At 40.9% G+C, this 13,503-nt stretch overlaps 1 protein-coding gene across 2 annotated transcripts in view; it reads right to left on the reverse strand.

The window, feature by feature from the left end:
* Positions 1–6,301: 6,301 nt before the first annotated feature.
* Ampd3 (adenosine monophosphate deaminase 3) overlaps positions 6,302–13,503 on the reverse strand; it is a 50,555-nt gene continuing 43,353 nt past the window's right edge. For both annotated transcript variants that reach the window (XM_090348159.1, XM_090348158.1), the window contains exons 12-15: positions 12,395–12,515; positions 10,751–10,924; positions 7,538–7,648; positions 6,302–6,589 (exon numbers count right to left, since the gene is read on the reverse strand). In XM_090348159.1, coding sequence (XP_090204285.1) covers positions 6,413–6,589; positions 7,538–7,648; positions 10,751–10,924; positions 12,395–12,515 — 583 coding nt within the window. In that variant the 3' untranslated portion in view covers positions 6,302–6,412. The remainder of the gene's footprint in view (positions 6,590–7,537; positions 7,649–10,750; positions 10,925–12,394; positions 12,516–13,503) is intronic.

A 13,503-nucleotide genomic window follows, 5' to 3' on the forward strand; every position in this document is an offset into this window, starting at 1 on the left:
AGGCTTGCTCATCTTGGATTTTTCAGGAGGAAACTTTTCTTTCCATATATTAATTATATGATGAGTTATTTGATGATTATGAAGGTTTCACATTCTTCAGATTTATTAGATTAAAAAAGAGAGTGAAGTTTTTCAAGCACATGATGGTTTGGCTTCTACTGCTCCACTGTACTCCCTGCGCAAGTCTCTAAAAAAATATTATAATCATGATCTTCTGTAACACTCAACCATATTTTTTAGATTTTGCTTATGAAGTACAAGTTTTAACATTAACATTTCATAATATAATTAAATTAGGGCATGATGTCTCCTTTAAAAATATTTTAACACATGCATCTTTTTAACCTGTTTATTATCAGTAAATTGAAAAGACCATTTTCCTAACCAAGGTACATAAATTTAAATTGCTGTTTATTGGTGACAAAAATTGGGGGATACTGATTTTAATGGTTAGCAAGTAAGATAAAAACCATTTCAAGAATAAAAGCTCTAATGACATTCATGAGGAGACATTAAAGTCACCAAATAACTGAATACTTTTCATAGGGTATTTATGCAGGCTGAGTATTTGGGCTCTGTTCTGTCAACCTTGCAATGTACTAGTTGATTCTGCACTTGGTAGATTCCTACTTTAGAAGTAGTTTTCATCTTTGGTTTTCATAGTATTTCAGCAATGTAACCTTTTTTTTTGCAAGGTAATTTTTAGAACCCATGTACTCATGTATATATACCCTTCCCCCCACAAAATCATATTTTATTAACATAAATTTCATTCTGTAACATTTATGTACACAATGACAAAATATTAAGTCAACCAATGGAAGCATAATGCAAGAGAATATGCTATTTATTTGAATTTTTGTCATTAAAACCCCAAATTTTTAATAGTTTTCATATCCCTGAGTCTCTCCTCCATTCGTTCTTTGTCTAATGTAGGATATATTTTGAAAAATCTTGTAAGTGCTCCTCAAATGTTTTCCAGCTCTAAAAATTTGAATTGTACTTTGGGGTTAGACTGATTTTAATTAAGATTGCTTAATTTTGAAATGATTCTGAAAATGAACAACATTTATGGGGTTTGATTCCTTATAGCCAATACTTTTACTCAAAATTCTTCACCTTTGAAGGATTTATTAAGCAGTGAGTGCAGTTGACTTGATATTGCCCATACCTTTTATTTTACAATATTAGCTCCAAGACTAACTGTTCTACTGTGATTTATTTAACTTTTTATTAACCTTGTGAAATAAATGAACAGTTATTTGTTCATTTCATTAAACTGGGTGATAATTCTTTAGATGTGAATATTAAGTAGGTTCTACTGTATCTAATTATAAAAGTTGTAAATGTGTTTAATTGATAAAATGTACATTTTTTCTACTCTGTACAGCTTTGCCTTTTTAAAATATGAACTACTTAAATGTATTACTTTGATAGGAAATATGTGTGCCTTCTAGAACTGTGAAATGGTCTCATGTGCTTTAAGAAATTTGTTATAGTTTTCCCTATCCTAACTCAGTAACAAAGGGTTTCTCTTGCTGTAGAACTGTAGTTTGAGAAAGTGAGTTTTACTGTGTACTGAATCTAGAGGTTAAGAATATTGTTCTCTTTTATTAATAGAAAATGATAAATTGTTCAATAAATGATCATTAGCAAGTAAATTTTTCCTAATTGGAGGTCTTTATTTAATTTTACATTCTTATACACAAAATATTTATATTCCTTAGAGAATTATTTTATATTGTGCTCTAGGGGTTTGTGATATTTGTGCACTGTATTTTGAAATTCATTTCAAGTTCAGCTTTACTCATTTATATATGTATACATAGATATGGATAGGCTGCTTGAAAATACCTTCTGGTTCAGTGACTTAACTTTGGGAAGGTGGTTTCATTAAAAGACAGTGAAGAATTTATATTTTTAACTGTCGTGTTTGGGGTTTGAGTAGTTTGCTTTGTTTTGTATTCCTTAACTAAAACTTACTTTCTTAATAATAAGAAAACTTACTTGGAAGGCCTGGGGAATGGATTAAATGGTAGTGCTCTTGTCTTGTGTGTGGGAGGTCCTGTGTTCAATCCCTAGTACTTCAAAGAAAAAAGTACTTGGAAATGAAGGAGATCAGCTGATCATTCAACATTAATGGTGGGCAACACAATGACACTATAATAGAAACATTCACTCATAGACTTTCATTTATTATGTCTTCTTATCCTAATGACAATTTTAAGAAATGGATAAAATACTGTACCCTGTGGTAGTTTTATGTTTTTCTTATAAAACTATTTTCATTATTTAAGAATATAATTAGACTGTAACCCCTCTATTCATCACCCTGACAATAAAATACAATTTAAAAAAAATTTTAAGAAATAAAACTAAATAACCTAGAATCTTAGTGCTGACGAAAGGAAAAACATATAAAAGAGGCAGCTTAAAATCGTTTGCTGATGTATATCATCATTGTACTATGAAAAAAAAAATCCCATTTTGTATCAAAATTCATTAAAAACAACTAGGTTCCAGAGGCTCATATCTGTTATCCTAGCTAATTGGGAGACTATGAACTCCTAGAAAGATTATAATTTGAAGCCAGCCTGAACAGAAAAGTTGCAAGACCCCTTCTCAACTCATAGCTGGGCATGTGGCTTGTACCTGTCTGCTTAGCTTTGTGGGAGGCTGAAATTAGGAGGATAAAAGTTTATCTTTCATCTTAGCTACAATAGGAAGTAAAAAAAAAAAAAATAGTTGGAACGAACCAGGCTCCTGTCAGTAATACTAGCTACTCAGTAGGCTGAGATCTGAGGATCACAGTTCAAAGCCAGTCCAGGCAGAAAAGCCTGTTATCGAATTAACCAGAAAAAAGATGGAAGTAGAGCACAAAATAGCCCAGGGACTGCACCCAGTCTTTGAGTTCAAGCCCCAGGCCATATCTCCCCACCCCCCTGCCGAAAAAGAATAGTTGGGCCATGGTCCAGGTGCACATCTGGGCAAGAAGCAAGGCCCTATCTTAAAATTTTCCACTGCAATAAAGGGCTAGAGGTGGAGGTGGAGCCTAGCAAGCATGTGGACCTGAGTTCATAACCACCAATAGGAGAAAGACGGGGTGCTGATAGCCCATAGTGATAAATCCTAGCTGCTCATGAGGCTGGACTCTGAAGATCATAGTTTGAAGGCAGCCTAAGCATATACATCTGACTCACTTCAGTTAACAGGCAGAAAGCTAGAAGCAGAAGCATGACTCTAATGGTAAGAGCACCAGCCTTCAGTGGAAGAGCTAGGCTAGGGTCTTGGACTCAGTACCATCATACATACACACACACACCACATAAACCTCAGATGTATTTTGTTAATCATACAGCTATTTATAGCCTTAACTATCGTGTCATTCCCTTACTAGCAACCTCTTTAGAGGCTGAGAGTACAAACATTTCCAAGAGGGCTGGGAGTTTGGCCTAGTGGAGAGTGCTTGCCTAGCATGCATGAAGACTTGGGTTCCATTCCTCAATACCACATACATAGAAAAAGACGTGGAGCTGTGGCTCAAGGGGTAGAGCTCTAGCCTTGAGAAAACCCAAGGACAGTGCTCAGGCTCTGAGTTCAAGCCCCTGGATTGGGGGAAAAAAAATTCTAAGAAGCTGTATTGTATATCTGTGATTTCAAGCCCCAGGATTGCGGGGGGGGGGGGGGGAATTCTAAGAAGCTGTGTTGTATATCTGTGATTTGTTTCTTCTGTTGAATTAGTTCTTACCTTTTATACCAGTCATACTTCATTCATAACATTTAGGTATACCATCAGTGTATTACATTGATTTCTGTCTACAAACCCAAGGAAAGATTAATATTGTTTCATCAGGGTGCTATGCAGGGATAAACAGTAAGCCAGAGAGATTGAACTTTCAACTCTGCTTTAATCCAAGAGAAAGTAAAGGTCTCATAATAGGCTCTGATCATTCCTAGCCTGGGATCTGCAACCTGTGTTAGACAAAGAGCAATGCTGATTGTTTCCACAGTATATTTTGAAGAAAATACAAAGAGAACTTAAGGCCTTTGGGAATAAGTAAGGGAGAAAAACTACCTTGAAAATCTTTTCTTCAGAAACCGGGACCAATAACCTGGTACTAGTGGCTCATGATTGTAATCCTAGCTACTCGGGAACTACGATGAGAATCACAGGTTGAAGCCACCCTGGCAGGAAAAACTGTGTGAGACTCTTATGTCTAATTAACCGCCAAAAAGTCAGAAGTGGAACTGTGGCTCAAGAGGTAGAACGCTAGCCTTGAGCAAAAGAAGCTCAAGGACAGTGCCTAGGCCCTGAATTCAAGCCCCACATATGCACACACACACGCACGATGCACACAGGTTGGTGGACCAAAAAGACTATCCAAAGGAAAATAAATGAGTAACAATAAAATAACAATAACAATAACATAATAAGTAGATAAAATTAGAGGTCTGGTAAACTTCAGTTTGAAAATTGTTTACCTAGTGAACAGCATCTATGCTTTAGCCTTAGTAAAAGGTAAATTAATAGTTATTAATAGTTCTCATGCTCAGTTGCTAGCATAAAAATTTAAAGCATTTAAGATATAAACCTTAAATTGTTATTAATTATTGGTTCATAGTCCATTTATTTAATAATTTTTTAAATACTTGGTACAGGTAGAATGACAATGAAAAACTGTACAACTGTATGTTAGGGCAAATGTATACAAATGGAGGCATCCTAAGATAATGTCTTTTCATTGAGTTTCACAAGTAGCTCTATAACACAGCATGTATAGTTGGCTAGCAAAAGATATTTTAAACTTCCATATGCTAAACTGACCACTAGAGGGGCAGGTATGACACAGTCACAGGACAAGACAATCTACAGTGAAGCAAGTATATCCCAAGCAAAATTAGATGTCTTCTAATTATTCAAAAGGGATAGATGGGAAGGTCCTTGAGAAGCTTGTTGAGTGCTCAGAGCTTGTATGCTTGCCAAAAGAGAAATTAATCCAGTTATTATTCCATGTCCATTTATTGAGCACCTACTGTGTAGCAATCACTAATAACAATAACGAAGACTACATTGATAAAGCTTAACTTCAGATTGAACTTCAAAAATGTTCTTTACCTGGCCCTTTGGGCCACTTATCTGAAGGAAATTTCCCATAGGTAAGAGATATTTTGCCTTGAAAATAAAATGCACTGTTTTAAGTTTCTTTTTGTTATTGTTGTTAAATGTAGTATTTGTGATGCCTAATAGTGGGCAAAGAGTGAATTGAGAACAGGAAACCAGGTTCTAATCCTGTTTGCCATGAGTTGTATAACTTTTAAACAAATGTCACTTCGGTAGCCTAACTTTTAATAGGTAGAAGACTAATTGGACGATAGTTGTAGGATACTGGAATGAAAGGTGCAGATCATCTGGTCCTGTGCTTTTCAGAATCCTTCATTCAAGTGAAAATATGAAGTAACAGCTCCAGTGCAAGACTGACAAGTCATTTTGACAGCCCCCTGAACCTCCCTCACCCAGTTTCTTCCCTCACCTTGGAGAGATCCATTAGGGTTCACAGAAAACTCTCACCCTGTTGTAAAAGAAACCAACACAAAGTAGGAGTGACTGTTAATGAGCATATTTGGCTTCCAACTACAAAGAGGGAGGAGGGCTAAAGAAGATAGGTTAAGAAATTCATTTTTAAAAACACATAAAATTTCCTAGAAGGGAGTCTTCTGTTTTCTCTCAAAGTAGGCCCTTTATGAAAGGGAGCTTTGAAGTTAATTGTGTTTAAGGCAATCAGCCAGCCAGAGGCTGAAATAAACAACAAGCAAGTTAGCCTACAGTGCTGACCTAGGGGGTGTGGCAGAAACCACACAGACCTCATGCTGCTCAGCACTTGACCATGGGAAATCCCAGCTCTTGACAGTTCCAGCCCTGGTGGTTACAAGAGAAGTGGAAAATGAGGAATGAGTGTTGACAAGTACCTGATCCCTTAGAAGATATCCCCATCTCTCACTCAGAAATATTAGCACGAGGAAGGGTACCAGTGGCTCATGCTTATAATCCTAACTACTCAGGCAGCTGACATCTGAGGATCATGGTTCAAAGCCACCAGGGCAGAAAAGTTCATGAGACTCATCTCCAGTTAACCTAACCACCAGAAAACTAGTGGCATTGTGGCTCTAAGTGATAGAGCACTCACTTTGAGAGCAAAATGCATGGACAGTACCAATACCCTGTGTTCATGACCACCTCCCCCCCCACCAAAAAACAGTGAGCATGTTCAGTCTTAAAGTGAGCAGTGCAAATCCCAAACTTCTTCAGAGGCTTCTTCACAGAGGAAAGTCCTACCTTGGTGTCTTGACCATTGTTCGCCCCAACAGACCTGAAATTAACCCAGAAAGTGAAGATGCCTATTGACGGCTGGGCCTATTTGGTCAGAGCTGTGATCTCTTCAGATTTCATGGCATCAGACAGGAAGCTAAGCTCATTGCATAAAGTCTCGTATCGGAATGCCATCCGGATCTGAGCAACATTTGTCTTTCGTATATTGTTTCCTTCGGGTCCTTCTTTATAATAGTTCTCTCCCAAAAACTTCTGTTTTTCCTATGGACCAAAGAAAACAAGTGAAATAGTATCCTTACACAGGCAGCTTTGATATTAGCCCAGCATGCAGTTTGGTTCCCCTGAAGCAGTTCCTCAATCCGGACATGGTCCACAGGACTCAAAATCCTTCCTGGCCTCCATGTCCTTGAGAATGCCATCTGATCGCAGTCAGTCCTTCCTTCCTATGATTTCCATGACCAAAAAGGAAAGATGCTGCCATGGGTAGTAAGATCTTAAGACTAATTAAGACTCCCTACTGAGAAGTAATAAGGGCATAGAGATGCATTTCTGGGAAGGATAAATCACAGGAACAAACTCTACACAAAAACTTAAGCCACAAGAGCACCAACTAATCAGTGTCTTCCTGTATTATTAACATCCCCAAGGGAAGTGCTGGAGAAGCAGCCAGAGAATGGTTCCCACTGCCAGTTCTACATGAGAATCATGCAGGAAAGTATACTAAAAATGCTAGTGCCTGGATCCCATCCATTTCAAAACTCATGCCTGCTCTTTGGCAGCATGATTCTAGAGTCTGTGGATACAATGTGGAACTAGCCCCTGTGCTCAGTTCCATTCTAGAGGGAAAGATAGGAAAACACTTAAGAGACATGCATGTTATGACTGTGATGATAAAAGCTATGAACAAAGGCAGATGAAGGGGATAGAGGAAGATGACAAGTATGTGTCTGCTTTGGAATGAATGACCAGGGAAGACCTCTTCAAAGGAGTGACCGACTTTGCATACAGCTCTGAAAAACTTGGAAGGAGCAGCCATGAAGGTCAGATAACTCCCAAGAATTCTTCCTAGCCTGCCTGTCAATGCCGAAAGAATCCCATTCTGTCACTCACAAATCCTAGTACCTAGCAGACAGCTAGCACACAAATAGATATTCTGTGTCCCTTTGTTAAAAGGATAGGAAAGACCAACAGCCCCATCTTACGCCATACCTGATGTGATAGGCCACTCTGCAGCACACTGTTCCTGGCGATCTCACACAGGTCGCATGTGCTCAGCTTCCATACTTGAGCTGCAATGGCATATTCTTCCATCAGTGCTTCCTACACCCTCCCCCAAAACACATGGATTAGGTGGGAAAACATCTGCTTCCAAACCTCACAGATCTCCCAAGCCTGGACCAAGCAAAAGCACACCTAAAAGAGCAAATTTTTAAGATGATCTTACATGACACCATGGTTTACTGGAAATAAAAACACATTCATGCATTTCATTTGTTGGCCAGTATTGAGGACTCATCCTTTTGAAACCTGTTGCCTGCCATTAGGGATGTCAGTCTGTGTTCTGCATGACAGTCTTTGGGCTGTCTTGTGGTGGTCAGGGCCTGGGCACCGTCCCTGAGAATATTTTTTTTCTTATTTTTTCTCAATGCTAGGGCTCTACCACTTGAACAACAGCTCTGCTTCCAGAGTTCTGGTGATTGACTGAAAACTCACAGACTTTCCTGCCCAGGTTGACTTTGAACTGCCATCCTCAGATCTCAGGACCTCTTGTGTTGCTAGGATTCTATGCATAAGCCATGAGCATCCTTTCACTCAGCTTTCTTACCACAGCTGTTGCTCTGCCACTTGAGCCACATCTCTAGTTCTAGCTTTTGCTGGTTACTTGGAGAAAAGAGACTGGCTGGCTTCAAACGGACGTCCTCAGATCTTAGCCTCTTGAGGTAGATAGTATTATAGGCATCAGCTACCAACATAAAGCAGGGCAATACCTGTTGAAAGATCTCCCTAGGTCAATTAAACTTCACAGTTTTACTCAAGTAAAACAAACACACTCATAAATGGTGTATTTCCCTGAAGCAGTATAGTCTAAGAACTCTAACCTACTATATAATACAACAGCCTTTATAGAAAAACCAAAGGGAGGAATAGTAACAATGTAATTAGCAATAGTTTAATCAATAAATGTATTGGTTACAACTTAGTTCATTGTGGCTTAATTAATTAGCTTCAGGGACCCCAATAACCAATCGATGCTGAGTTATTACTAGTAGTCCATATTGGTTTTGTCTATTGGTTCCAGCCTAAGCAGTCTTCTACAATAGTTTAATACCACCCTTACTAGTTCTTCAGCTTTGCCTTTTTACTTAACACAATATTAAAAGTGTCGAAAAGTGTCAGGTGCTGGTGGCTCATGCTTATAATCCGAGCTACTCAGGAGGCTGAGATCTGAAGTTCACCAGCCCTGGCAGAAAAGTCTGTGAGACTCTTATCTTCAATAAACTACGCAGAAAAATCTGGAAGTGGCACTGTGGCTTAAGTGGTAGAGCACTAACAAAAGGAGCTCAAGGACAGCGTCCAAGCCCTCAGTTCAAGCTCTGGGGCTGGGGAAAAAAAAATCATCCAAAAGTTTAATACAGGGCCCAAGAGTTTGGCTTCGTGGTAGATTGCTTGCCTGGCATGCACAAAGACCCAGGTTCAAGTCCTCGGTACCACTACACAGAAAAGTAGTGCTGTGGCTCAAGTGATAGAGCTCTAGCCTTGAGAAAGCTCAAGAACAGTGCTCAGGCCCTGAGTTCAAGCCTCAGGACTGGCAAAATAAAGAAGGAAGGAAGGAAGGAAGGAAGGAAACAAGTTTAATTATAGTAAGATCAGAGATGATGGAACATTATAAATGAGAAGTGATCTTACACAAGAGGACACAATGTAATCCCAAAAGGGCTAGGTTTCATCTTCTGGGATGTGAAGTACTTGTCATTAATCATCAGCTTTCCTGGGATCGTTTCCCCGCTCACCTCATTGCCTCCATCTTCTGGATCAGTGGTTCTCAAAGTGTGGTCCAAGGACTTTTAGACCTAAGACCTTTTGAAGAAACTTAACCTTCTTTCTAACCATGTACTTTTGCTGGCAAGATTGTTTCAGATACTTTATCAACAAATTGTAAAATTAGACATGATACTCCAGATGTCTTCTATTAAATAAGGCATTAAGGAGCTTTGCAAAATTGGAAAACAATGCCATTCCTTGGTAATTTTATTTTGAGAACTGTTTTTCATTTTAAAAAATTGGTATTAACACTCAAGTTCACTAATAAATATTTTTAAATTTTTCCTTAGTTCCTAAAATTAGTGGTTGATTTTGTTAACATTAAAATAGGCCAGTAAAACCATCCCATTAAAAGATGGGCTAAAGACTTAAAGAGAGCCTTCTCTGAAGAGGAAATAAGAATGGCTGATAGACACATGAAGAAATGCTTGACCTCTCTGGCCATAAAAGAAATGCAAATCAGAGCAACTGAGATTCCACCTCACTCCAGTTAGAATGGCCATTATCAAGAAATCTAATAACAGATGCTGGTGGGGATGTGGCTACACTGTTGGTTGGGAGCATAAATCAATGGAAATCAGTATGATAGTTCCTCAAAAGACTAAACATAGAGCTCCCCTATGACCCAGCAATTCCATTCCTTGGCATTTACCCACCCTCCCCAGTTCTCAACCAATTGCTGAGTACAGTGGCACATGCCTGTTATTCCAGCTGCTACAGGAGAAGCACAGTGAATGGGCACAATGGCACATACCTGATTTCCCCAGAAAGGGGAAGCACAAGCAGGACTGCAGACCAGGTCAGTCCAAACTAAAGTGAGACTTGCCATCAAAATAATCAATACAGGCAACAGCTAGAGGTGTGGAAGCAGTAGGGCACCTGTCTAGCTTAGTTTAAGGCCTTGGAGTCAATCTTAAGTGCTGAAAAAAAAAATCCAACAATGTGCCAGGAGTTCTTGTGGCTGGTTCCTATAAATGACATTGCCTTGCTTTTTTCTTTTCCTCAGAGATCCAAGCGTACTAATGTTAATAAAATTACACCTCATACATATGCTAAGTGCAAAGCTCATATTCTAGTTCACTGTCTTAGCGATAATTTTATGCCCATTTTTATAGATGAAGAGGAATGCAATACAGAACCATCTGATAACTTTACCAGAGTTACCTAAGACATACCAAAGAACGAGAAAATGAAGAAAGACAGAGATGAATGAAATTATACCTTCAAGAGCTCAGGACCCCAAAGTGGGTTCTGGGGAAAAAAAATGACATCTTCCCTCACCAGCCTACCCCTAGAGCCAAACTGAGCCATGGGCTTGTTTTCACACTGAAAAGGGACAGGCCTGGACTATGGCCTGCTGTCCTTGCCTCAGAGCCTCACCTTGGTGTAGTGGAACTGCATGGGGTCATCGGTGGAGAGAGAAACATGCAGCCCCTTGTGCAGGAATTCCCGCAGGGGGTTCTTGGAATATTCCAGAAACAGGCTGTTGTTGCTGAGAGGAGACATGGCAATGGGGATCTGAGCAAGGTAGTAGAGATACTGCAAGACCGGACTCTGCAAGAGAACCACCACACGGTGACACTCATCATCACAGAGGGAGGGACGGGACAAACATTCGTCAGTGGAAACCACAAGTTGGGCAGTATCTGTACAGGTCCCCAACTGAACCCAAGTTCCCCAAAGCCAGGACACCAGACACACCCTTTCCTTTTCCCCACCTGTGCTCCTCCCGTTGCTGCTTGCTAGCCCTACAGGCAATGGCCAGTTTGAAATACCCACTCGTGGCTCACAACTGGAGGCACAGCAGGAGAAAGGTAAGAAGGGCGGCCCCAATTTTCATCTTCAATTCCCCTCCCTAAAGTGCTTCCCCTAAGGCACCATGCCATGAGGCCTCTACATGTGAGGTTTGTTGCTTTGATGGGAAACATCCCAGTTGAGACTCCTCTCGGAGATGATCCAGGAAGAGACTAGTATGGGCTGAGCTGGGTGGGCTACAACAGGCGTAATTTGCAACATAGTCCATACTGAAATGAGAGCTGAGGCTGGATCTGCTGGGACTGTGGCACAGGAGCAGTTTGCATTCTGAGGGGAATCACCCAAAACATAGGAAGACTGACACGCAGAGTCCACTGTAGCATGACTGACAATGCAGGAGAAGCTAGACAGCTGCTGTGACCACCACCACCCTTCCTACAGCCAGGCAAGTGGATTGTAGATGAAAACAGCAGGTGGTTCATCCACAGGCCTTTAACATAAGGAGCCTGGGTATTATGTTGCAGGGTAGGAAAATGTGATTCAGAATTCTGTGTTTGTTGTAAGTGTGATTTGTGACACTTTGGGGGGCTCAAACTAAGGACCTGGGCAGTGTCCAAGATTTTTTTATTTTTTTATTTTTTTTTTTGCCAGTCCTGGGCTTGAGCTCAGGGCCTGAGCACTGTCCTTGGACTTTCTCAAGGCTAAAGCTCTACCACTTGAGCCTCAGCACCACTTCTGGCTTTTTTCTATGTATGTGGTACCGAGGAACCGAACCCGGGTCTTCATGCATGCTAGGCAAGCACTTTAACCACTAGGCCAAACTCCCGGCGATTTTTTATTTTTTACTCCAGGCTAGTTGTACTTGGTTACAGCTCTACTTCTGGCTTTTTGGTAATTCATTGGAGATAAGAGAGTCTCACAGACTTTGCTGCCCAGGCTAGCTTCAAACTGCAATCTTCATAGCTAGAATTACAGCCATGAAACACTGACACCCAACTATAACAAATGTATTTAAAATAGGCTGTAAATGAAAAATGGGAATTGGAATCATTAAACTAATAAAGCCTTTTCTATACAGTGATTACAGAGAGGTTTTCTTTTTCCTTTCTTTTGGGGAAAATTGAGATGTGTCTGGTTATATTACTTTTACATAATTAAAAATGAATCCAAGATAACTAGACAGCCTGGTCCAGAAAAGCACTCATGATCTACTAGAGGCTTTCAGCAGTAGGACAGGAGCCTCAGAGGACCCAAGGCAGACCCACATACCTTCTTGAGGAGCAGTCCATGGGAAATGTTGTCAGCAGTTAGGAAGGCAGATACCAGGTGGGTGATGGAGCCAGCCTCCCCACAGTGAGGCCGGAACAGAAATGTGCTCAGGCCTCGCTCTCTGAAGGAGAAGGGAGGCTCTGGATCAGAAGGCACCCCTGATTCACAGCCTAGAACCCACACTCCCAGCCCAGGATCCACTTACACCAGAGGAGACTGTCACCATGGCACAATTAAATACAGCTAACCCAGTTCGCCCTAGAAATGACTCCTAAAAGTCAGACTCCCAGGCCCAGAGCCAGTCAAAGCCAAGAGACGTGATCTCCTAAGCAGAAATAGGGTGCATCTGTCAAGGGAGCTGCGGGTGTCTACCCACCCCTCTCCAGGTCTGCATCCCTCACTCACAGACCTCAGAGCAGGACACACTACGAGAAACCAGCAAGTTCACCCTCTCTGTTCTAGAAATGGGCAAATGAAGACCAGGAGAGTGTAAAATCTGAGTTCAAGGCCACGGAGCATATCAGCAGCAAAGCTAGAACCTCACCTCAAGATTGCCTCTGCCCCAAGCCCAGGCCTCTTGTCTTGACTGCAGTCCTGTACCTTTGACATCCGACCCCTGCCCGTGTATATGACAGTGAGACATGTACACATGAGACTGTTAGTGAAAGTTGAGTCTGGCTCCTTGTTATCTGCCTAGTGCCTGTCTATCCCATGGCAGCATGACTCATGTGGAAAGTACAGATGCACATGTGTGCACATTGCATTGACTGGTAAGTAACCTGCGTGTGTGTTGGCATGTTGTGTTTCTGCTGTCTCAGGGGACTTCACAGGTCCACACAGAGTTGTGTGTTGGTGAGTGTGTGTACATGTGAATATGTGTGTGTGGTATGTTACTTCACCTTATGCATGTCTATATTGACTTGAGTAGGGATGCCTGTTTGTTTGTGATCATGCGATACATGCCTTGGTTAGTTTCCTGGCAAATATCCACATGAGCACATGGACAGGCGTGCTGACTGAAGTGCACACAGACGCATGACAAGACGTGGGAGTGAGCGGTGTAAGGGAGAGGCGCTGCATGCAGCCAGGGAGGGGTCAGGGGTGTCGGC

This window comes from Megascapheus bottae, chromosome 16, assembly GCF_031878675.1.
Source record: "Megascapheus bottae isolate mThoBot1 chromosome 16, mThoBot2.hap1, whole genome shotgun sequence".
Lineage (NCBI taxonomy): Eukaryota > Metazoa > Chordata > Mammalia > Rodentia > Geomyidae > Megascapheus > Megascapheus bottae.